The 25,753-nt window shown below is 49.1% G+C and overlaps 1 protein-coding gene across 3 annotated transcripts; it reads right to left on the minus strand.

Annotated features, from left to right (window-relative positions):
- Positions 1 to 1,187: 1,187 nt before the first annotated feature.
- Positions 1,188 to 23,960, minus strand: map1aa (microtubule-associated protein 1Aa). Of its 3 annotated transcripts, none has more exons than XM_037488757.2 (7): positions 23,727 to 23,960; positions 22,990 to 23,091; positions 11,198 to 11,280; positions 10,509 to 10,649; positions 3,621 to 10,431; positions 3,139 to 3,365; positions 1,188 to 2,990 (listed from the first exon to the last, which is right to left on the minus strand). In XM_037488757.2, exons 1-7 carry the CDS (start codon positions 23,932 to 23,934, stop codon positions 2,835 to 2,837), a joined length of 7,728 nt encoding a protein of 2,575 aa, XP_037344654.2. In that variant the 5' UTR covers positions 23,935 to 23,960; the 3' UTR covers positions 1,188 to 2,834. The 3 variants fall into 3 exon arrangements, with proteins under 3 accessions (XP_037344654.2, XP_037344661.2, XP_037344649.2); XM_037488764.2 differs by lacking the exon at positions 23,727 to 23,960 and adding an exon at positions 23,197 to 23,265; XM_037488752.2 differs by lacking the exons at positions 22,990 to 23,091; positions 23,727 to 23,960 and adding an exon at positions 16,862 to 17,144.
- Between the last annotated feature and the right edge of the window lie 1,793 nt (positions 23,961 to 25,753).

Here is a 25,753-nt window from a genome sequence, read left to right on the forward strand (position 1 = left end):
CTTATTTAAAACAAACAAGTACACGTTTCTGATGTGATGTGATGGAGAAAAAAGAGAAGACTCAAACGTTTGTTTTCAGTAAATGTTTTTATTGATCTTCACCACACTTGTTCCCTTTTCAACAATAAATCTTTTCTATTTGACCTTTTTTTTTTTTAAGCATTTAAAGAGCAATTAAGAGAATATTGCACAAAACCAGAGATGAAAGTAGGACCATGAAGCAGAGAGGAGGCTCCCGAGGCTCCTTAAATATACATCTTTTAAAATAGCAGTTCTATGTTAAGTCATGTTTTCATCTATCACGAACTCAAAGAAGCTACACATGCACCTACAAGCTCACTGAAACCAAGTCATGGGCATTCCATGGGGTTTTTTTCCTCTTTTTGTTTGTTTTCTTCTTAAACAACGTCTGCTTTGGACTAAAATGCGGCGGTTACGTGAGAGAGTGAATAATAGGAAAGTCCTCCAGGTAGAAACATGTTTGACGAGAGCGTCTGGCAGTCTGGCTTCTGAGAGCGCGGCATTAAACGAGGGGGACGTCACCGGACGGTAACCAAGGCAACCGGGAGACGGGGAAAGGTCCTCCACGGAGAACGTAAAGGTAAATCTGCATCTTCACATTCAAACTGACCCGGGGCTTGTTCCTGTGGTCTGATGGTCGGGTTTGTTCCTGTGGTCTGATGGTCGGGTTTGTTCCTGTGGTCTGATGGTCGGGTTTGTTCCTGTGGTCTGATGGTCGGGTTTGTTCCTGTGGTCTGATGGTCGGGTTTGTTCCTGTGGTCTGATGGTCGGGTTTGTTCCTGTGGTCTGATGGTCGGGTTTGTTCCTGTGGTCTGATGGTCGGGTTTGTTCCTGTGGTCTGATGGTCGGGTTTGTTCCTGTGGTCTGATGGTCGGGCTTGTTCCTGTGGTCTGATGGTCGGGTTTGTTCCTGTGGTCTGATGGTCGGGTTTGTTCCTGTGGTCTGATGGTCGGGTTTGTTCCTGTGGTCTGATGGTCGGGTTTGTTCCTGGTGGAAGTCTCTTAAAAGCACAACATACTTAGTGTGCGTTAATATCAAAAATGAAAAGCTTCGTAATGAAAGACGTCAACTGATTAATAAACGCGCCAAAGGCTGAAAACATGAGGCCAATACGAACAATGTGTCGCAAATAATATTGAAAAGAAACCAGAAGGAAACGGCGGGACACACACCAGTCGCTGTTTATGCTTCTCCAAAAACCTAAAGCCCTCAGCGCTGAAATACGTGAAACGTTCTTACAGTGAATATAAACAACTATTTCTATAGTTTTTGTGCACTAACGAGGAAACCGGCATGCCGAGAACCTTCCAGAACCACCAAGAATAAGAAGCACTTCCCTCCCAGCAGGGCGGGGCCTCACGCCTCCAGCTGTTGCACTGGACTACATCCTCTCCTCCAGCTGTTGCACTGGACTACATCCTCTCCTCCAGCTGTTGCACTGGACTACATCCTCTCCTCCAGCTGTTGCACTGGACTACATCCTCTCCTACAGCTGTTGTACTGGACTACATCCTCTCCTCCAGCTGTTGCACTGGACTACATCCTCTCCTCCAGCTGTTGCACTGGACTACATCCTCTCCTCCAGCTGTTGCACTGGACTACATCCTCTCCTCCAGCTGTTGCACTGGACTACATCCTCTCCTACAGCTGTTGTACTGGACTACATCCTCTCGTCCAGCTGTTGTACTGGACTACATCCTCTCCTCCAGCTGTTGCACTGGACTACATCCTCTCATCCAGCTGTTGCACTGGACTACATCCCTTCCTACAGCTGTTGTACTGGACTACATCCTCTCATCCAGCTGTTGTACTGGACTACATCCTCTCATCCAGCTGTTGTACTGGACTACATCCTCTCCTCCAGCTGTTTTACTGGACTACATCCTCTCCTCCAGCTGTTGCACTGGACTACATCCTCTCACCCAGCTGTTGCACTGGACTACATCCTCTCACCCAGCTGTTGCACTGGACTACATCTCCGCAGCTTTTTGTACAGACCTCTGAGCGCCGCTTGGTGTGTAAAGCCGTATAAACCCAGGATTGGGAAGATTGGGAATGATTCATTTTCTTTTTTCCTTACTTGAGGCTTTCTGATCTCCCCCATGTGTGAAGAACTACTAGAACAACTACGGAGAGAAACTCGGAATAACAGCCACAGAGATGTTCTTACTGCAAATACAGATTTTCGATAAGTAACCGTAGAAACTCACTACACAACAGCTTTCAGAATATGATCTTCCCTATTCTACGGCAAATACTGTAAAGCACGTGGGTTCTATTTGACTAATTCAGCAGGAGGCACAAAGTTCAACACTGGGTCAAAGTTCTGGAAGAAAGACAGGAAATAGAGAGTGGAGTAGAGCGGGTCACGCCTGCAGTGAGGATTTATCAGAAAACTTCCATTTGTTTGGGAATCAGTGGAAGAAAAACAACTCTGTCGTCGGCTTTAAAGTGCTCAAGCTTGTGCTCTTAATTCGGCCAATTTGAATTATTTTGTCATGTCCTTATTTTTCTTGTTACTAACAGGCATTTTGTCTCGTACCAATAAACTCCGTTGTCTCGAGATAGCAAACAACAACCACAACACCAAAAAATAAAAACTGAGAAATAACAATGCAGCGGAGGACATAGTTGTCAAAAAACTACCGTTGTAATATAAGATGAGCTTAAAAAGGAATACAAATCTAGAAAAGAATAGACAGGTATCCAGGTCTGTTTCTGCGCTGAGCAGAGGCAGGTTAGCATATCGGGCTACAGAGAGGAGGGGGCCCGGGGAAGGGGGTTAGTGGTGGTGGGGGGGTTGGGGGGGGTCTTTAAAACTCGATCTTGCAGGCGGGGAAAGACTCGTCCTGCATGACAACGGTGCTGCTGGAGGCCAGCACCATGATGTTCAGCTCCTGCTGCCTCTCGTGGGTCTGCTGGTACCAGTCGCGGGTCACCTCCGTGTCGTGGGTCGGGATCAGCGTCACCTGGGCCAACAAAAGACGGGAGATTGGGAGATGTGAGGGGGATGGCACCAACGTGCCCTTAGAACACAAACAAACCAACCCTTTCGAGGCAGAAACTAAAGAAACAAACCACTTCTGGTCCAACCTCTGCCTCCTATCGCCTACTGACCTGTAGGTTGGACCCCCACTGAGCTTTGCCATCCAGCAGCGCATCAAGGACCCCTCGGCCGGGCTCGCCGCTCGCCGCGTCGTTACCACTGACCACGTAGTAAGCAGAGCGGACGCGCTTGAAAAACTCTTGGTCTACGTTCTTGGCGCTGCAGTGGTTGGGGACGTAGGCGAGATCCACGTAAATAGGAAGCCCGGGAGCCCCCGCCGAACCGGACTTCTGAGAACCTGAGTGGGAGAACATCATTTCACATCATGTTTTCACGTTTTGTGCTCCTGACATCTTTGTTTTTAGCATCTAACAAAGCAACATCATCTACGCAGTTTTTAACATTTATCCGGACACTACAGATCCTACAGATAGCCTCTTAGCTAACTCCATGGAAACTTCCACGGTTGAAATCATTAAAATGAAAAACCTTGTTGGGATTAAATGTATCTGGAGAGCTTTCAGCACTTTTATTTTGAATTCATTTTCCTCACCTGAACTGCTCTTCACCCCATTTAGCAGCGTCTTGCCGGGGTTGTAGCTCGACCTGGAGAGGTCGTCGTCTTTGGAGCCCTGACCGTCCGACAGACGAGACATCCGAGAGCTCTTGTCGGCCTCCTTCTTCTTCAGGGAGGCGCTGCGAGGAGACGGCATCTGTTTCACGGGCATGGGAGACCTCTTGCGCCTGGCCGGGGACGCAGATTTCGTTTTCCCAGAAGTCTTCTTTAAGCCCTTGGCTTTCGGCTCTTTCTTCACTAGGCCGTTGCCCAGAGAGTCGGGGTCCACCATGCAAACGTCTGGGCGGGGGGGATTAGGGTAGGGGTCCATGAAGGGAGCAGGAGGAGGGTCGTTGCTCCTGCTCGAGGAATGATGGCTGCCTCCACCCGCGGTGGATATTTTATCAATGGGCATGTAGTCGGCATCTTCATCTGAGTCCAAGATGCCCTCGCCAGCGACCTGTGGGACATCGGAGTCTGACTGAGAGGCTAAAGACTCGCTGACGGAGGTGGGCGGTGTGTCCTCGGTTGCCAGGCCCAGCCCCGCCGGCGCACCACCCGCCTGCTGCAGAGAGCCGCCGTGCTGATGGGGCTGCTTGTGGTCCCTCCTCTTCACCGACAGATCGTGCCCTTCGGCTTCTTGCGACTGATCGCTGCGGCGCTCACGCTCGTCCTCTTCGCTGGATAAATGCCGCATGCACGGGTTGATGAACGATGGCGAGAGGTCCTGCTTGGGCTGCCTATACTCGGAGGAGGAATACCCAGGGGAGCTGCGACTGGCATAAGAGGAGGTGGCTCCCAAGGGCACATCGCTGGCGAGATCCTGATCGCTGTCTTCTTCGTCATCATCGTCGTCGTCGTCGTCCCGTCCTCCTCGGCTGTGCTCCTCGCTGTAGAACGGAGAGCGGAAGGGCTGATCCGCCGAAGAGAGAGACAGCGGGCGGGCCGGGTGTTCTGGCTCCGTCTCGCACTCTTCTTCGAACTCATCGTCGTGGCGGTAATGGGGAGGGGAGTCTCCGGGCACCATCCCCATCTGAGACTTTGACATCTCCCACTCGAAAGAGCTCCTGTAGGCCACTGCTCCCTCTCTGGGCTCCACCTTAGCCGTGCCCGAGGAAGCCCTGCCGGCTGCTGCACCGCCGTCTGCTGCCCCGGCTACCGCCGAGGCCACCTCCTTGGGGCCGTTGACCGTGTCCGGCTTGTTGGACTGGAAAGGCAAGGGCACGTAGGAGCTGAAAACATCGGGGAGAGCGCCAGCTGTCTTTTCACAGGCAGCTTGAGGGACGGGTTTGTCAGAAAAGGAGAGGCTAGCCAGGCCCCCCGAGGGCGACCTACGAGTCATCTCCCGCATGTAAGCCTCCTCGTCCTCCTCTTCGCTGCTCTCCGTCTCCTCAAAGTAATGCTTGCCTTCGATCTCGGGTCGGGGTGAGGAAGTGACACCAAACAGGGCGGCACTGGCCGCCTCTTTGTCTTTGTCTATCTCTGAATGCTGAGCAAACGCTCCTGATGAGGCCCCAAACCCAACAGCCGTGTCCAGCTTGGGCCCCTTTGACCATTCAGGCTTATAGAAGCAATCCATTTGAGGGCCTTTGTCCATTACTCCACCTGACTTTGTCTTATGCTCATTTTTATCTTCAGCAAAGGCAGTGGACGAGAGTGAGGGAAATGTTTTCCCCTCATCAAATGGGCTTCGGGGTGAAAAACGAGTTAAACTGGAGGTGGACTCGACCTGTTTCTCTGACACTTCCAGATAGTCGTCTTTGGCTCCTGCGCAGCTGGAGAAGGAGGGGTCCATGCCCTGTTCATCTTTAAAGGAGGAGTACTCAAAGAGGGGCTCGGCAGGCGTCTCCAGCTCTTCTCCGAACTGACGGCTGGTGGAAAGGGAGCCCGAGGTGGACGAGGAGTAGCTATAGGCCGATGAGGAGGAGTACCCAGGGGCGGCGGTGGTCGTGTATTGAAAGCTTGTGTCCAGCGATGTCTTACTCAGAGGGTCCGGTGTTTCATCTTTTTGATTCTGGTAATAACTGTCCTCTGTTGATTTCAAAGGGAAATCCTCTTTATCTTTTCCTGTGGTCTTACTTGATAAAAAGGAGTCTTTCTCACTACTCCCATATGAGCACTCAAACCCCAAGGGCTGGCCAGAGAAGCTCATATCTCTCAAATCGGTTTGCTTTGCGCTAAAGAATGAAGAGTCAACCTTCACTTGTTGTTCAGTCTTTGTGAGTGAGCTGGAGCTACTCGGCGTCCCTTGGCTGTTGTAGCCGTATCCAGCCATAGAAACCATGAATTCAGGCCTCTGCAATCCGAACATTTCACTGATCGGACTCTTAACATCCTTCTCGGACGTCTCTTTGGCACCTTTCTCCGTATCAGAATCGACCACGCCCCCGTCGTCGCTGTCCTCCTCGTCTTCGTCTGCCTCGTCCGAGTCGTCTTCATCCACAACATCGTCATCGTAGTCTTCCTCATCCCTCGCTGTCAGTTTTCGCATGTCCACCTCCAAGCACCCTCCTCTCTCCTCAAAGCCTGCGGCGGCGTCGCGAGGCGACGGGTAGGTCTGGGGCTCGGTGCCGTCAGTCGGGCTTTTAAAAGAATCGTCTTTACCCGGCGACAAAGAAGTGGACAGAGCCTCGGGTCCATCGGCCGCTGAGGGGAATCGGCTCACTGTGTTGTATGCAAATGTGTCTTTGACCTCTTCAAATGGAGGTATAGCGGAATCGCTCTTTGAGTCAAGCCAAGGGGAGGCGTAGGCGTCTTTTCCGAAAGAGACCTTAAATCCCTCCTTCTCTAGCATTGGTTGCGGGGCCGTCACCGGGGTCTGGGGCTCTGGTTTCTGCATATCCGCTTCATCTTTTGCGCCGTCTATCTCCTCTTTATCTACAGACTCCTGACAATATGAATCAGAGTCCACTGAGCCGTAGATGTCGCTGTAAGAGAATGTTTTGCCATGCACATAAGGCGTGTCCTGTCTTATGTACACTGCCTTTTCTTTGCTCTCCTTCTCTGGAAAATTGTAGAGGTTGAAATGAACACTTTTCTCCTGCTCATGAGAAGCGTCATCTGTTTCCTCCTCGCTTTCTTCTTCTACGTCTACTTTATTTTGATCTGTTGATAAGGGCTTCTGAGACCCTTCGCCACTTTGGATTTCATCATCTTTTTCATCTTCATCTGAGTACATCATTGGAGGTTTTGGTTTATCTGTGCTGAAGGACACATTTGTCTTCTCAGTGCCCTCGACTTGTGTTTCCGTCTTTGCAGATTTGGCCTCAGTGGCGAAGTCGTCGTCCAAGAAGCACCCCTCTTTAGCCTCCATTAGCTTGGCCTTGACAGTGGGCTGTAGATCCTTCTCGGTGTAAGAGTCGTCTTCCTCCTCCTCCTCATTGTCTTCACTGGATTCTTCAGACTCTTCAGACGCTGTCTTATCTCCAATAAAAGCAGCACTGTCTGAGACATTGGCCGATTTAACACCTATTGCTGCTTCGTCTTTGTCTTCTGTCTTAAACGGTCTCTCTTCTGTCGGAGAGTAGCCGCTGCTCGTAGGCACAGACTGTGTGGGTGAGGCCAGTTTCATGGTGCTGTCATCTGGGCTCAGACATCTCTCCTCACTCTCCTGCCTGTGGGACTCTAAATCTAACCCAGAGGAGAAAGACGCATGGGGGGAAATGGGCTTCATATCAGTCTTAAATCCCTCGGAGCTAAAGAGAGACTGCTTTTCTTTGACAGCCTGTGTGGGAGAGTACTGGATGGTAGAAAAGAGAGGAGGAGGGGGAGAAAATGTGGTAGAAAGAGATTTCTCCTTCTCTTGGAGCATCATGAAGGCTGCCTGTTCGTAGCCCTCTTGGAGTTTACCAAGAGGGATGTCAACGTTAGGAGTCTGATCCTCGTCCTCGTCTTCCTCCTCGTCTTCTTCTTCGTGGACCGATTGGATCTTTGCATCGGCCTCCATCTCAGGAATGTTGGGCTGGTACTCGTCGGAGGAGGGAGACTTGAAGCACTTATCGTCCTCCAGAGAGGAGGTGGGGGAAATGGTTCCGGCCGAGTGGAGAAAGTCCTTCCCCTGGGCGGCCTCCGGACGCGAGGGGACACTGTGGATGGTGTCCAGCACCAGAAGGTGCTTCCCCGCTTCCTCGGTCTGAGGCGCCGTCACAGAAGCTATTGACTGGTCCTCAGCTACGGACGTGGCAAAGGACGACAATTTGTCATATTCTGTGATGGAAGTCGCCGAGGAGATGTGCTCCTCCTCTGCGAGAGGAGCGGCGATGATGGCGGGGTAATGTGCCAGTTCAGGCTCATGTCCTCCCATGAAGGCTTTGGCTTTGACGTCGGGAGGGCCGGAGGTCTTCATCTCTTTTATCCCGTGCATGGAGTCAAAAGTACCAGGCACGTCGGGGACTGAGATGTCATAAGAGCCCACATCGTAGCGCAGCTGTGGGATTCGATCCTCTGGTTCCTCGTGGATCTCCTCATCAGAGAAGGTCTGCTCAGTCTCGGAGTAGCCGGGGATGGTTTCATCTTGGATGAAGGAGAACTGCTCCGAGGCAGAAGTTGCTACCAGCCCAGAGATGGCTGCGTCTGATGAAGGTTTTGGGTCAGCTGACTTGGTGTCCAGCTCTTTTCCAGTTTTTTCCCTTTTGGCCTCCTCTGTTTTATATTTCAGTACCTCGTCGTCTTCCGTTCCTTCAAGGTCAGCTTTTTCAATGACGTCCCCCTCCTCCTCTGAGCTGTCGCTCTTCTTCGATCTGTCTCTTATGTCGTCCTTTGATGGGTATTTGTCATATTTCTCCATTTTCTCCTCTTCGTACTTCTTGTCAAAGCCATCGCTTGCTTCCCTCTTTTCGGCGGCTCCAACATGTGTCGAAAAGCCTTTGTCTTCTTTGTCTTCTATCTCGCTGACAGGGGATTTGGGCGAAGCAGATTTTGCATCAGTCTCTGGTGATGTGACTTGCTCCTCTTGGAAAACTAAAGACGGGACTTTGGTATCTGTGTGCAGGGAATGACCAAACATCACGTCGTTCTGGATTGGCTCACTCTTTACTTTTGACAGTTCTTCTTGTTTCAGAGCCTCAAAGTCTTCAGTGAGGTCCTCTGGAGAGGACATGATGGACCTGTCGGCCAAAGCTGCTGCTGCGATCTCCACAGGGATGTTCTTTGGGACTGGCTTTTTCTCATGAGCTTCCTCTTTCACTGCTTTGTTTTTGTCCGCCTTGGGCTTAGCCTGAGTCTTGGCCTTGTGCAGAGTCTTTCTCACTTCGGGGGTGAGCGGCTTCAGGTCAGGTTTGGTGATTTTCCTCAGCTCCGGTTTACTTGGGTCCCTCTTTTTATCCTCCTTGGCTTTACTTTCCTTTTTCTCCTCTTTTCTTATATTTTCATCTTTCTTTACGTTACGTTTCTCCTTCTTGATTTCTTTTTTCTCTTTGTCTTTCTTTTCTTCCATCTTGGACACTTTCTCATTCTTGGCAGTTTTCTCCTTGGATATTTTCTTTTTCTCGGTCTGCCCCCCCACAGGGGCCACCTCACTGTTCTTCTGTTGCTTGGTGGCTTTTAGACTTTTGAGTTTCTTCTCTTCCTTCTTTTCCACTTTATTCTCTTTAGTGATATCACTCTTGGACTCGTCCTCCTGTCCACTGCTTTCTTTCTTCGTTGTTTTAGAGTGGGGCTTTGGGGAAGACTTGAGACTCTCTCTGCTGTCGGTTCTCGATCTCATTTTTGTCTGTTTGATAATGGGGGGAGCTGCACCAGATGATATGTCTTTTTGAGTAGCCACAGGGTATCGCAAGAAGTCGAGGTGTTTCAGTTTCTCAAGGCCTTCAAAGATTTTATTCTGCGGTGCATTTCCAGGGAAGAGCACCCTGACTATTTTTTCTGTTGGACGGTGAGGAATCCAAACAATAAGAGCGGTAACTGATGTCAAATAGGGGACCGATATTTCTCCTTCTTTTCCATTGGCCATAGTAATCCCCGTCTTGGCTTTGCTGTTCCCGGACCATTTCTGCATCAAAAACTGCATCTCTTTGCTCTCTTTGACGGGGTTTAAGACGTACATGTCTAACTTTCCAACACCAAGTTTGTGGAATAGTGTAATGGGTTCAATCGTGTTGCTCACCACCCTGTGAAGAGGCTCTGGTGTGATCCCAAGCTTGTTGAGGTACTGCAACGTAAGAGATGCTTCCTCAATGCTGCGCTTCACTTTCAGTGTGGACTCTGGCATTCGAAGCTTCTCTGGCACGTTAAAAAACACGATCCCGAGCTCCGGAGAGATCAAGTTCTTCATCCCTTCGCCGTTGCTGCCGGAACCGTTTCCCTGGTTACGCTCCTCCTCCTGCTCTGCGATCTTTCTCTGGAACAACCCGTTGATGCCCGGGAGGTTGTCTGCACCGATGTGGGTGAGCAGAACGGAGTCGATCCGGTCCAGGTGGCGGACCAGCTTCCAGAAGCAAGACTTCCGATCGGAGCCCCCATCCACCAGGATGTTGAATCCGTTGACGGCGAACAGGGCGGAGTCTCCCCGACCTCCGGGGAAGATGTAGCAGCAGGGTTTGGAAAGCTTCAGAAAGCCCCCAGAGGTCGGCGGCTCCAGGAGGTCGAAGGACGAGGGCACGTCCACTGTCTCTGAGACATACTCGGTGAACTCCGTGACTCCGTCCATGTCGGGGAGGGTCGGTTCGGGGTTCAGGCGGTATTCCAGAAGGTTTTTAAATGACTGCTGCTCCTGGCTTTGGCCGAGGGAGCTCCAGCCTCCGTCTCCCTGACAGGAAACAGTGAGCCTGGATGGTTGTTCAGAAGCGGCCTTCGACAGGAGTTCAATCACCTGTGAACACGGAAACCGTTAAAAAAACAGAACAAGTAATTGACTATAGAAGGGGATCCCTGTGAAGCTGTGCTTACTTGAGGGTTTGAGATGATGTCTGAGAAGTGCTGCCAGGTGAAAGTTCCAGCTTCCAGAAGGACGTCGCCTCCCTGCTCAGAGCTCTGGCCGCTCAGTATGAGCAACTTATTCCCGGCAAAGTCGGTGATTAGAGAGCGAACCTTTGAAACAGAAGGACACAATAACTAACTGTGGCAACTGCGGACAGTTCAAACATCTCGCCAAGTCTCGAGTCATCCTAATGGAAAATAAAAATCAATTGATGCTCTTGTGCTACTGTAATTCAAATATCTTCTAATGCAATATATCCAAATGGAAAACTACAGTCCCTCTAGAACCGGTGTTAGGTTTGAGGATCCGGTTTCTTCTAAAATGCTATATCCGGCTGGTCCTTCATCTTTGGCCAGCAAAGGGAACATCATTTTTCTGTCAGTGATACATCCTTGTCGCTTAATAAGGAAAATACTTACTTTCACTTAACAAGGAATACACACATTATGCATTATGTTTCCAAACAAACACAAGCAAAGAGCACCTGTATCTACTCTAGAAAAAAAAATGATGATGCAAACGCAAGGTTAACGGTTATTCTGAAATTCACCAGTGGTCAAAGGCAAAACTTTACATCTGAAGGGGTTTGTTTAGAAGGAGAAACAGAGACTGGGGCTGATCGGTGAAATAAAAGATACCGAACTCGGCTGTGACTCACCTCGGAGGCGGCGGTCTCCTCTGACGGGTTCACCAGCACCACTGCCTGCAGGACATCACTGTGATACTGGAGGGTCCGCTGGCCTACACGGGCAGTAAAGAGAGTGATCACGCCGAGGGCCAATAACGGGCCGTCTTCTGACCTGGGGGGCAGCTCTCATCATCACAGCATCCGGATATAATACAGTCAGTGGAATGAAAACACTTTATTTTAGTACCTTTGGCAGGAATAATGTTTCCCTGTTCACCATCAGCCTGTTAGCTTTGTCACGGCTCAGCTCAGGCCCAGTGTCATTAGTTTAAATGGGAGTATTGGGATGGAACGAAAAGGATGGCTCATGGATGGATCATCACGCTGGTGATTTTCATGTTAATGTCCGTCACTGCTGCCCTACTTCTAAAGACTGCTTTAAACTGAGCTACGTTTTGAAGGGTGAAACCGGGAGAAAAACCACGTGCCATTTACTGACAAAACAATATTACATCACATGTCATTTAGCTGAGGCCTTTATCCAAAACGACTCACAATAAGTGCATTTCAGTCATAGGGATACAAACTGCAATTTCAGCAAATAAGCCGTTTTACAGCTTGTTATAGATAAGAGCCATTATAAGTATAAATTAAGTGCTACGGTGTGTTAGTGTTTTAGTGGAGGTTCAGTCTGAAGAGGTGGGCCTTTAGTCTGAAGGCTCTCTGTGGTCATGATGTCATCAGAGAGCCCCATCCACCATTTAGGAGCCAGGACAGCTAATCTTGTCGAGTGTTCTGCTCCGAGTAGTTTCATCCTGGAAATACGCTCTCTTCATGCACAATCACCAAAAGACCACGAGCCTCTCCGGCAGTTGCCATGGGGACGCCTCTCTGGCTCAGTTACACTGACCCAGTCTTGGCTGAGGGAGACGCATTGCAGCATTTCTGTGGGAGGGAGGGGACGCTCGTGCTGCATCAGTATCCGCGCACGTACCGCGGCGTGAACGAGGTGAGGGCGTGCGCCAGAGCATCAGTATCCGCGCACGTACCGCGGCGTGCGCCAGAGCATCAGTATCCGCGCACGTACCGCGGCGTGCGCCAGAGCATCAGTATCCGCGCACGTACCGCGGCGTGCGCCAGAGCATCAGTATCCGCGCACGTACCGCGGCGTGCACGAGGTGAGGGCGTGCGCCAGAGCAGCGGCAGCAGCGCACGGGGATCCATATTTAGCGTGAGAAATGTTTCTCCCTTCATTTCTTCTTCCTCGGCCAGGAGGCGCTTTGAATGTCAAATCTCAAATGCTTCGACAAATGAAAAACGTTAAAGCCCTTATTGATAATAACCTTTCGTCTTATTGGTGAAACGGAGCCGTCGTCGTGTTGCTGCCAGCTGATTGGCTCTCGGTGAGAGACGCGCTTTTCGGTCCCGAAGCTTGAATTCGGCAGGGCGTTCATGGCCGAGGTTCGATTGCTCTGCTGGGCTTCCAGGTTGATTTAACAGTAAACAGACATGTTTTATAGATTGATCGATTGATTGAATGGTTGTAGGTCAACTAACGAGGTAAGAAAGAAGAAACATCTTCTATAAACAAAATCAAAATATAACCTCAAATCAAACTTTTCAAGAAGAAAGTTTGATTAGTTATATTTAATAGTCTTCATCCATAAACCCCCTTTCAAACAAATCAAGTGATTTCAAATATTAATATACACTGTTAATACTAAAATCCAAGCATTAAAACACATCACAAGCAGACGTAACAACAAGCAATAATACTAAAAAACCTACATTTATAAAACCTTACTCAAAGCACTTTATCTAATACGGTCAGACTTAATAAAGCGACAGATCAACAGCTTATCAACAGATTAAGTAGTTTAATCATTTTGGTTTACCCGAAAACATCCGTCCACCAGGGGGCGACTCCTCTGGTCCCATAGGACTCTATGAGACAATTACTCAGTAAACATGAGTTCATGCCCTCAATCTCTCTTCTTCAATGCAGCATGATGTCCATCTAGTGAATGATGGTCCATTTAGAGTCAAACAGACCATGGAGCAGGGGATGCTTTGGGGCGGGGCCTAACACTGATTGACAGGTCTCTACCAGAGCCTTATATGGCGTCTCTAAATCACTCCTCTTCTGTCCAAATGTGATCACTTCCTGTTCACTAGTCCCCAAAAAAGTCAACAGGGCTTCGTGACATCAGCCCCTCTGACCTAACGTTTGGTTGGGACCATAAACCCCTCCAGCCAGGGGACAGTGACTATCCAGGTGCTTCACGACATGCTACGTGACATTCAGGAGACCCAACTGTCCCGTCAATCCCGTCACCGCGTCCCACAAAGAATACGTTTTTCTTCCCCTTCAGCCTTTTATAAATACACTTCACTCACCAAAAGTGGCAATTCCCAAGAAAGGGATCAATTTTTGATCCAAATGTTCGCGAGAACAACCGGGTTTCTTTTTGTCTCAGGTTTGATGTCTCAGGTTTGATGTCTTTTTGAATTCATGCAAACACACAATTGTCAGGTCTCGTTTCACGGCGTGAGATGGTTGCAGCAGAAAAGAAAAGCTCGCCTCGACTCTGGAGAATGTCTGAAGAACGGGTGGGCGTTTAATAGCATTAAGTCAACACGTGGAGCCCACACATCCACTGGTGCATGATGGGAAGTGGTCTCCGCACACTTGTGGCCTCGGCTCCCCGCCTGAGGGCTGTGACTGTCGGTTTTCTTTTGTGATCTATGAGCTGATTCATTTTGAGCGACCTCCTTCTCCTCGACGGAGCCACCTTCCTCTTCATGGAGAAGGTTGTTGGTCACAGCAGGGGGAGACACCATGTGAGGGCGGGGCTTGCTGTGATTGACAGGTCGCTACCAGACACGACGCTCTTACGCCACTAAATACCGTGATGACCAAGTCCACTTCTACAGTTCATGATGAAAACACCAAAATGTCTGTAAGGTTCGATCCCTCGGGCCACTCGATCCGAAACGTAGATCAAGGGGAACCTTTTGATTGATGGGCGCCCCGGCAAATCGCTGAACCGTCCTCAGCACAGCAACCTCAGCGGCAGGAAACGAAACGTGAGCCATGAAGCCGGAGTGCGCCTCCTGGGAGGGACGTAACACGCAGCTTCCTCTCAGGGAATAATGAGGTCCGAGCAGCAGCGTTTCACCATTTAAAAAACGACTTGAAGGCCCCAGACTTTAACCCCCCGAGTCTCGTTATGGGCTGAAGACCCATCGATGACTGCAGGTTGGTTAAATCCAGGGAGGTGTACCAATAATGTGCAGCTACAAAAGTATTAATCTTTTTTTCTGTACATATATCTAGATATATTTTGGTACCGGTACTGGAACCGCTAACATAAAACCAACGGCTTCATCCCAAATACAAGATGGAAGACTCACTTCCTCCAGCCTCATCGGCGTGAGGGAACGACACTGGATCCAGATGAAGGCTGAACGTGTTCTTCTGCTGCTTTACAGACAGACGCGTCTCACTTTGTGATCTCACAGATGTACACTTTCCTACAAGTGGTCAGTAGCTGGTCACCTCGTCTTCACCAAACATTGATGAGTGGAAAGGTTATTATTTCAGGGACTACTTCCTGCGGCGGATGAATCCATATTTGGGGCTTGAGTGAGAAGTTGGTGGATTTGAAGGGAAATGTCGACCAGCGTAACGGAAATAAAGAGCAAAGCAGCACTTTACCCGTATGAAGCCAGAAGTAAACAATTTGGCTGAGATGTTATGGCAAAAAAAAACAGATTAAAAGAAAGAAATAACTTCATGATTTGTTAAAAGTCTGAATTCATCTTTCTTTTGGTGCAAATGAGTTTAAATACGCTTTCTTAGTCAAGCTCAAGTCTATTGGTGCTAGGCTACACTAGCATCTCATCCAAAATAAGAGCATATTAAATAAGGCAGTGTATATTTATAGACAGGGAACGACATCACTGTGTAACGTAGAGGCCTTTGAACGCATCTTTCCCTTTCTTCACAGTGAATGCACCACCAGCCAGTCGGGGAAACACACCCCCCCCCCCCCCCGAGCTCAGCCCTCTGCCTGAACTCCCCGAGGCATTCTGGGAGTTCACAGAGCGCACCGTGTGTTTGTCTAAAGGAGGACCCCTTCACCGAGATGGTCTTTTTAGAATCAGATGAGTCGATAAAATAATCCATAGCTTCATCAATAATTCATTTCATTCCTCGGATTGGTTGAGATCAAACATATTCATTCATTTATAGTCACACACAAACCCGGCTAATATTCACATTCGAGAAGCTGGAACCAGTTTTTGCTTTTAAGAACGATGTCAAGTATTTATTGATTATTAAAAGATGAGCTCGTCTAGTTGGGCTTTGTGTGACTGATGCAGTTATATTTTACCGCGTTCTTGTCCTTTGTAGATGTTTTATTGTGAAAAGCATGTCGTCTTGTGACGGACATTGACGTGTTGCTGGACTTTTGAAAGAAAACACTCAAAAATTGTTGAGTATTTTGTGTGAGGAAACAGCGCCATATTACACAGATGCTGTGATATGAAACTCAATAAGAATATAGCAATAATAATAATAATTATTTTTTTCCTGGTTTTAACGGTGGCATTACGGTAAATTTATGTAAATCTTCCAACTCATCATCTGTTATGTTATTGCCTTTTACAAAGGTAATTTTCTTTGTTGATAAATTAGTAAAACGATACCTCAACCACCCCGTTTGTCATCGATGGTTCTGACCGATGGACTAAATGATGAGTCGGCTGGTGGGCCAGAGGGCCTCGGAGGCTTGCCCCCCCCCTTTAGCCTGCCGCCTTCAGCTCACAATGATGCGTCGCCCTTTGTTTGTTTTTCTCTCCCACCTTAAAAATTAGGTCACGGGGGCAGATGTGACCTGTGGGTCAAAGCGAGAGCCTCCGACCTCCTTTAAGGGGCCTAGAGGGACACAGCAGGGTTCTACACTAACTCCTGAATGGCAAAATAACGAGCGCATATTGACTCCTTCTGCTATAAAGTTCTGAATGAAAATGAGGAAATACTCTTGTGGAAAGTCCATGTGGTATTTTAAAATAAACTGCTCCAGAATTAAATGAATGATAAGAAGTGTTGTGTATGAAATAAATACATCATGTGGTGACTATGTGATATTGCACATATGTGAAGCTGATTAATTCATGTTTTACTGTTTTTTAGGCCCCCAAAAAGTTGTACCTACAGAATTAAGATAGAAATATATATTTCTATTTGCAGATCCGTATCCGTTGGGGGGGGCGTGACCCGCATGCATCGTGTCTTACAGACCGGCATCAGACCAAATGACAGCTCCTCGTGGAAACGTGCTGCGGTGACACCGATAATCCGGTAATTTCCAATCCGGAATGATACTCACATCATATCGATCCCGAGCCCACCGAGCAGCAGCAACCCCCCCCCCCCCCCGTAACACGGACACGTCGTCAGATTCCTCCGGTCTACAGATTAACGATGCGCTGTTACGCAACCCCAGCGCCCGGTCCACTGTTCTACCCCCCCCCCCCCCCTCCTCCTCCTCATCACCACCACCACCACCGCCGCCGCCGGCTGGAACGTCACCCCCCGGGCCGAAAAACAGCACAGTTTACCCCCCCCCCCGCCGCCGCCGCCTTGTGAGGCGACGGTGTATAAATGGAGAATAACCGGCGCCTTACCGTCCTGTGGATGGAGCGCAGGGAGAGAGGCGGTGCTGATGCTGCTGATGCTGCTGCTGGGGATGAGGATGAGGATGAAGGCGGGATCGGCCCCGGTACATACAGCCCGACACCTACACTCTGCTAGCGTGCTGCATTCACGGCCCGCTCGGACACTCCCGTGTCGGGAGATGCAGCGGCATTCACGTGAATCAGAGAAGCGGAGCTCCTTCGATGAGAGGCTGAACGTCGAGCTCTCCTGAGAGATGATTGTTTTCATGACGTGGAATCCGGTGAAACCGGGACTTTAAAAAATACCGAGTCCCCCCTGAACACACCCCTCACTGGAGGAACCACTTGAAGAGAGGCTCTTTAGTTGTATTTTTCAAATGTTTTCATTTTTCAAAATACACTCCACACTACCAGGAGTGGAGTTGTTATTAAATGAATCCTCATACAAACCACTCAGTGGCTCTACATGGCGACCTTCACATTTTCTAATCCTTATTCTAATAGGATTGTGGTATTTTCGATATATTCTAATAAGCCTGTATGTGACATTAGGAAGAGGAGCCCTCTGGTTTCTCATCACATGTCCCCTTTAAATACAAACTCTTGAACTCTTACTATGGAGCTTGTTTACTGAATGAAGTGATATTTCTGCCTCTGGTGATGTCCTGGATTAAATCAAGTTTCATATCCACTCTATGGGCAGGGACACTTTGGCTGTGGATCTGACCACAGCTCCCACTTCACTGAAAGGTGGATGCTGGATTGAGTTCTCTGGGGACTTTTCCAACAGCTGTGACTCAAACAGCAGCTCAGAGACCCACTAAAATAAACCGCTGAATCATAGCATCCAGAGTCCCTGTCAAAAGCAGTCTAGACATTTGTCTCTTTGGGCCTTAAATAACTTCTTTCTTTTTTTGGATCCCACAGAAAAAGATTCTCTTTGATACAAGAATAGCTCTCACACAGATTAAAGCCCAGCTTACCCATCAGTTGCAATTATTAAAGGGTATTTGAAAAGAGGATTGCCAGCGGTTACCATAGTAACCAAAGCGTCAAAAACCCTGTTGATGAAGCAGTAGTTCACATAAAAGGCAGCAGCCTTGTAGAGTGAAGCCAAAGCTTCATGTATTCTCTCTACTGACCCATAGACGTCTATGAGGAAATGACTCTACTTCTGTGTAGTGACCAGCAGGGGGCGACTCCTCTGCTCCCATAGACGTCTATGAGGAAATTACTCTACTTCTGTGTAGTGACCAGCAGGGGGCGACTCCTCTGCTCCCATAGACGTCTATGAGGAAATGACTCTACTTCTGTGTAGTGACCAGCAGGGGGCGACTCCTCTGCTCCCATAGACGTCTATGAGGAAATTACTCTACTTCTGTGTAGTGACCAGCAGGGGGCGACTCCTCTGCTCCCATAGACGTCTATGAGGAAATTACTCTACTTCTGTGAAGTGACCAGCAGGGGGCGACTCCTCTGCTCCCATAGACGTCTATGAGGAAATGACTCTACTTCTGTGTAGTGACCAGCAGGGGGCGACGCCTCTGCTCCCATAGACGTCTATGAGGAAATGACTCTACTTCTGTGTAGTGACCAGCAGGGGGCGACTCCTCTGCTCCCATAGACGTCTATGAGGAAATGACTCTACTTCTGTGTAGTGACCAGCAGGGGGCGACTCCTCTGCTCCCATAGACGTCTATGAGGAAATGACTCTACTTCTCTCTTGATTTATTCCCTCAGTAAACATTGTAAACATGAGTTTATGGTCTCAGTCTCTAGTTCCAAGTCTTCTTCAATGCAGCATGATGTTCATTTAGTGAATGATCACTAGACACGAGGTGCAGCTGTCCCTCCCCTACCTCTATCGTACATGTTCTATCCCCAAATAATAGACATAAATATATATCAATATTACCGTCTCAATGATTCACTGCAGTGTGGTACTGGATTACAGTACACTGTGTATAAGTACCTCACAAATGAAGTATATCTCAGTGTATTCGTCCTCCAACCAAAGGACATTACAGCCTCCTCTTTCACAGTTACTGCATTCAGTGCACGTGCGTGTGCACGGTACCCACACACGCGTGTACATGGGTGTCGGCCTGCGGCTGTGTACGGTGAGGTCCAGATGGAGGGTCCTCCTCCTTGATGTGCAGCCGGATCAATACCGGCTGCTGAATTATTAATCGGTTGGCGTCACGCAGAACGCAGGAAGCAGGAAGCAGGAGACAGGAGACAGGAGACAGGAGACAGGAGGCGTTCCTTCTTTCGCTCATCTTCACTGCTCTTTAGATCACCTGCAGCTCGTCCCCTGTGTCTTCATGTATATTCAAACACACACACACATATATATATATATATAGTAAGTTATACGACGCAGTAGGGGCAGCTGTGAGTGTGTTTAATGGCGTGTTGCAGTATTCAGACACTGGAGCTGCGCCTGCTGACTCTGCACCGTCACAGTGCAGCACGCTCGCCTCCACCACTCTGCGAATAGCGTCTGCTCGGCGCTTTTCAGCCTCCCTGCGGACATGTGGCGTTGATGTGAGGAGAACGTACCGTTTTTGATGTATTTCAGCTGAGTGAGTAAAAGTGTGCCGCCTCTTTTAACGTTGTCTCTCAGCTGTCTGAACGCTGAACCCAAGAGGTGCGTCCCACGCCGCGTTCACCGCCCTGGGGATGGCGAGGCCGGTGTGAACGTCCCCTTCGGTCCAGACTGGGTCACCAGGACCTCTACTGGCTGGACTGGCACACAATGGCATGTTGGTATGAACGTGGTCACAATGCGCATACGTCTTTGTTTCCCTTTTGCCTTTGATCTCAGTAACGCCGTCGCCATGTTGTTTTTTGTAACCGATGAACAAAAGTTACCATATTTGGACCTGTCAATCAGCGTGTAGCCCCGCCCTTTATGGTCTGTTGGTGGAGGTTTAGTTACTGGCGGCCTTTGATATCTACGAGGTCATCAGAATCACAGGAAATGAACAAACTGCTGATCATCCCACGGAGAAAATAAACAATAATATTGAATTAATGCCCCGGCTTCTGCCCCCCAGCCCCCCCCCCCCCCCCCCGTCCCTCCGCTGGGTCTTTGTTAATTCCACCGCGTGGGCGACAGATGCATTCATGGAGGACATTTCCACCCCCGCCTCCTCGCCCGGGACGAAACGAGATCTTTTAATGTTGCCAGACGGCCCATCGGGACCCGGCCCGCTGTGAGGCGCTAATGGAGGGGCAGCGATGGGGAAAGGCCTTTACTTTCTGCCATTGGAGAAAAGTCTCAGGTCCCTTTGAGGGAAATGGAGGAGGGGGGGGGGGGGGGGGGGTCTCTCCCTATTTAAGTAACATGTTAGTTCGATTAACACTATGGAAATGGGAGGACTTGTCCTTTGTCCTCCTGCTCGGACTTCCAAACAAATGTATTTATTTCATTAGAGGAGTATTTATTTGTGTTTTAATGCATTTTCTGACCCAACAGGTTCTTTTTACAACCTTGATGGTTTTCTTTTACCTGACATAACTGATCACTGATCAATACCAAGCCTTCCACGATCAGATGAGGAGCGCGTTCTCTGTGTTTGAGCCTGTCCTCCACGATGACGTCGTTTCCCTCCAGCGGCGGCTCCATTAGCATTCAAGGCACAGACCAGGAGGAGCCGTCCCACCACGAGAGTAAATAAGAAGCCGAGGCTCAGCCGGCGTGAAGGGAGCCGCCGGAGGACGGATCAAAAGGGCCGACCTTCAGATGACCTTCGGCTCGAGGGCTCTCCGGTTTTTTACAGCCTGGATTTGATCGGTTTTTCGATGTGACCTTTTGCTCTACTACAGTCGTCTGGTCCTCCACCGGCTGTGAACCTCCCCCCCCCCCCCCCCCCCCCCCCCCCCCCCCCCCCCCCCCCCGGGGGCTCCATCGGGATCCAGTCAGGCTTGTGTGAAAACCAGTATGGAAACCAGTGGGGCGTCATTGCAGCCCGATGAAGTGTCTTAACATCTGTTACCGGCCGCTCCCACCGCGCAGTGTCTAGCAAAGCTTCTTATGGCGCCTTCACGTCCACACCCAGCCCCCCCCCCCCCCCCCCCCCCCCGCTGCAGACACATTGATCGTCTCAGACCGATGCCAATAAGAGCCTCCTCGATGTACTCAGCAGCGCAGCAGATCGCCTCCTTGGTTTTCCACACATTCCCCGGTCAACAAGTCCAACTAACTTTTTTTTTTAACAAAAAGACCCAACAAGCACCATGTGAGCACACAGGCTGATACCTCTTGAAGCTCCATTAAAACATTTGAAGAGCTTCTCTGTGGTTTCCTTCACAAAGTCTACTTCCCCTCAAACACAGTCCTGCTGCCTCAAATCACTCACTGCATCAAATGTGGATCAATCCGCTGCAGAAAGTAGTCCCCTACATCTCTGGATGTCACTGAATACCTGCAAAGCCGATGGCATCTGCCTCCAGCTTGTTAAACATCAAGCTTAAGGCCAGATGTGTAGGTTTGTATAACACTGGCTGTTATATAAAGGAAACAGAGCTGATTGGATTCTGTGATGCAGCTTTCCGCATCGTGTGGATAATCTCTGACATCATCTTCAATCACACCAACTGCAGGCAGGTTGATATTCTCTCTGCTTGTCTCTGACTGTCTAGACAAATCCTGTAAGTGACTGAAACTCAATTCCACAGTGTGTGTATGTGTCTGTGCGTGTGTGTGTGTGTCTGTGCATGTGTCTGTGTGTGTGTGTGTGTGTGTGTGTGTGTGTGTGTGTGTGTGTGTGTGTGTGTGTGTGTGGAGCAGGGCGATGTCACTGACCTCTCCTCTTGTTCACCGGGTGTCTCTGCAGAGATTCACGGTTCAGAAGCACCGAGGACGGATGACACGATGCAGTAAAGACGGAGCGGATCCATTAAGTCATTTGTGCCGTTAATTTGCACTGAAAATCTCATGTTTGCGTTCAGCGTCTTATTATAAGTCTTATTTCTGACATCTCCCAACTCATCAAACATAGGACCGGAGTGGCACAGACACAGAGCACTCTCAAAATCATTAACCTTTAGACGAGGTTTAGGCGACAAAACCACTAGGTAGAGGAAAAGAGGCTGTTGCTAGGCTACAGCCGATAAAAGTATCAATGGTGACTGAAACAAACAGCGGGTCCCTATGACAAAATGCACCTGTTTACGTCGTTCTCCGCGTCTGTCCTACTGTCACTTGAGTTAACTCGGATGAGAAAGAAGTCCCACGAGCAAAGAGGAATCCTCTCCTCCTCACAGCTGTCACGCGTTACATCCCTGACGCCTTTGTCATGTAAATGCAGGCGTGTAAAAGCCCTTCAGAAACCCTACACATTGTGAACCTCCACATGTACGTGGTGGCAGGGAGAGAAATGCTGCTTTTTAACTCGTCTGTTTGGAGCACAGAAGGAATAGGGGGGGCGGGGGGGCAGGGGGGGGGTCTGTGAGCGAGGTGAGACAGAGGAAAAGATCGACGTTGGCGATAATTGTTATTTCCAGAAAGGAGCTCATTAACGTTGAATTAATCAAGCTAGCCGCTGGCGGCTGACAGATGGCGGCGAGGTGATTAAACCGCTGGGTGATTTGACAGAAACGTGAGGAAGGTGATGTGAAATCATTTAGAGGCCCTCCACAAAAAGCCTTCAAAACACAAATGAAAACCACAAAATGGCAAAAGGATTTCGAGCTACAATTCAAGTTTTCGTCTCTTAAAAAGGGAATCGGAGGATAACAATCACACAACAACAAGTCCCTCGACTGTAGAGCCGCACACTGTTGGTTCTTTGCTACTCTTTATTTAACATGAACTACTGAGTGGGAGGAGAGATGAGCTGCAGCCTCTAGAGTAGAAGTATAGTATGAATAATAATAATAATAGCATAAATACCAGGGACACAATCGCTTCCATTGTGAAATCTATACAGCAGCGACCCAGAGGGAGGGGGGGGGGGGGGGGGCGTCGCATTCAGAGCCGTGACGTCCCGGTCGGGTCCACATTAATACTGGCTCCATTCACCACCCGGGGGGCCCCCGCATTGATCCCCCCCCCCCCCCGACAAGCAGTCTGCATGCGATCGATCGCATTGTCTCAAGCATCCTCAAGAGGGGGTGGGGGGGAAACTGACCTTTGACCTGCGAAGAAAACTGCGCGGTGTGTCTGGCGCCGAAGAGCTGCAGCTCCTTGTTCAGGTCACAACGCGTCAGGTCGACGCTCCACGAACGCAAACCTGCAGAGAGCAGCGTGCGGGAGGAAGAAGGTTCACTGATCAAACCGGAATGAACCTGCTGACTTTTCAGGTTCCTGCTTGTACTTTGTGATAGAACATGTTTACCTGATTCAATGTACAAAGAGCGCTTCCTCGTGCTCGTACTGTTTTCTGAATAAAGGCGTATCTGTCGCCTGTCGCTTTACCAAAGTCTTCAACGGGTTTATTCTAATGAGCCTGCATGTGGCACTCTGATTGGCCCACAATGAAATGACTCCAGATGTTCAGATGTCAGAGCACGAGCAGCTTTAATGTGACATCGTCCTTTGCAAAGCGCCATGATGGGCGATGCCAGAGCAGTCTAATATCCAAACTACCTTTAAATACAACAAAAATTAAATAAGTCTATTGAGTTTTAATGAGAAAAATGTACATCCACATCTCTGCTTAATGGAAATATATAAAAGTAAATCACTACAGTTTATCTTTGAGTTTTTGGACTGAAACAAATCTGAAGTTCTTATTTAAGTTATGTACTTTTCTTCTGTGATGTTCTGAATTTGAACATTTGTAAATCACATTGATATTTGTACGAGAACCAAATGACAAAGGGAGCCTGTCGATCAGATCGAGCCGGTCGCCCCCTTTCTCCTCACCTCGTGCGATCTGCTCCCTGACGGCGTCCAGGTGCCGGCTGGTGGGAATCTCTCCGACCACGACGAGCAGGCGATGGCTGGCCGAGGGGAGCTGTCCGCGGTGCTGAACGCTCTCCTCCACCGAGGCTGCTGCTGCTGCTGCTGCTGCTGCTGCGACTGAGATTTCCATGGTAACGGTTCCACTGGCGGAGAGCTTTTCCATCTCCATGACAACTGCATCTGGAGCAAGCACCATGACACTGCAGGATGAGCAGGGAGGACGGCTCGTGGGGGCGTGGCCGCTCGGCTGGCGCGTTCCTCCATTGGAGCGCGGGTTCTGTGGCTATTTGATGTCACAGCGTCACCATTGGTCGGAAGGAGGCGCTTGTGTTGATCGTATTTCCTGCACGACAGCGAGGTCGAACACACCTCGTGGGATGCCGAGACGCCTGTAAAACAAGCGGCCAAAGGTCGCCGCTCCGATGTGTGAAAGCGTTCATTGAAGCACGGCGAGGGCTCTCGCCGAACAGCATCGTGCACGCGTGATCCTGGGGGGTCATCGAGTGTAATCGATGCCACTTACAGCACATGCCATCTCGTTCCTGTTCCTTTTACCGAACCCCAGATGAAAAGGGGGCTGAAAATAAGATGTTTGTGGCACACAAAGGTTCTATTTATATCAGCGTCACTGCAAGTACCAGGCAAATGTGCTTTGGTTGCTAAAACTGACACCTCTTTTGTTCCCATCGGGGGCAGAAACAAGGCTTCGAGTGTGCGGAGAGCAAAGCTGAAAAAACACATTATTTCTGGCTGCATGAGACATTTTCGATGAGCTCATTCTGCGAGAAGACAGGCTGGTTGACAACAGAGCAAACAGAAATGATATGATTATTACAATATTTCTTGGAAATGTTTGGTGATGTTCTCCATCTTATGTTTACTGAATTCCATGAAAGTGTTCAGCAACGAATCCCTGTTACCAAGTATTTGTGTCTGTGTTTTAAAGACTTGAGTGGATTAATTCCCAAACTAAACTTCTATGATTCATAATATCTAAATATACAATTAATATCTTATGTGGTGATTTGCGCACATTTTCAGACCGAAAATCCTATCGTTGGATAAAGCCGAGTGTAAAGTATATATTTTTTGTTCTAGAGGCAAAGGTTTTCACAGAGATACATTTCTAAATGTCTTTGTATCACTTCATGAATGAAGAAAATACTGTCAACAGCATCAATGAAATCTGATTATTGCATGTTTTTGGAAGTACAATAGTTCATACTGTGAATGATGTGTGAAGCAACCCCTCTGCTCCAGAGTCCGGAGAGCAATGAAGCTGTAAAGTTTGAAGACCTCCTGAAGGAGACTTCTGGATCAGAGGTTTAGTCACATGACCGACATGTGGCAGACACGTCAGGTGAAGAGGGTCAAAGAATTAGCTTAAAAAAAGAGTAAATGAGACAACTCCCCGACTGGACAAGCGCTTCGTGGAGCCCTGTCAATCAGTGTGTAGCCCCGCCCTAAAGCATCTCCTGCTTTATGGTCTTTTTAATGGACCATCATTCACTAAATGGACATCATGCTGCATTGAAGAAGACTTGAAACTAGAGACTGAGACCATAAACTCATGTTTACAATGTTTACTGAGGGAATAAATCAAGAGAGAAGTAGAGTCATTTCCTCATAGACGTCTATGGGAGCAGAGGAGTCGCCCCCTGCTGGTCACTACACAGAAGTAGAGTCATTTCCTCATAGACGTCTATGGGAGCAGAGGAGTCGCCCCCTGCTGGTCACTACACAGAAGTAGAGTCATTTCCTCATAGACATCTATGGGAGCAGAGGAGTCGCCCCCTGCTGGTCACTACACAGAAGTAGAGTCATTTCCTCATAGACGTCTATGGGAGCAGAGGAGTCGCCCCCTGCTGGTCACTACACAGAGAAGTAGAGTCATTTCCTCATAGACGTCTATGGGAGCAGAGGAGTCGCCCCCTGCTGGTCACTACACAGAAGTAGAGTAATTTCCTCATAGTTGTCTATGGGAGCAG

The sequence above is a fragment of the Pungitius pungitius genome, chromosome 4, assembly GCF_949316345.1.
Source record: "Pungitius pungitius chromosome 4, fPunPun2.1, whole genome shotgun sequence".
In the NCBI taxonomy this organism is placed as follows: domain Eukaryota; kingdom Metazoa; phylum Chordata; class Actinopteri; order Perciformes; family Gasterosteidae; genus Pungitius; species Pungitius pungitius.

What these genes read in the sequence shown, in the direction of transcription:
- map1aa (XM_037488757.2), bottom strand. Translation starts at nt 23,934, where the DNA reads ATGGAGATGGAAAAGCTCTCCGCCAGTGGAACCGTTACCATGGAAATC. An exon ending in GTTTTCTTCGCAGGTCAAAG is followed by an intron (nt 11,281 to 22,989) that starts GTCAGTTTCCCC and finishes CTGCCCGTGTAG; the next exon opens with GCCAGCGGACCCTCCAGTAT. An exon ending in AGTGGGGGTCCAACCTACAG is followed by an intron (nt 2,991 to 3,138) that starts GTCAGTAGGCGA and finishes TTGTTGGCCCAG; the next exon opens with GTGACGCTGATCCCGACCCA.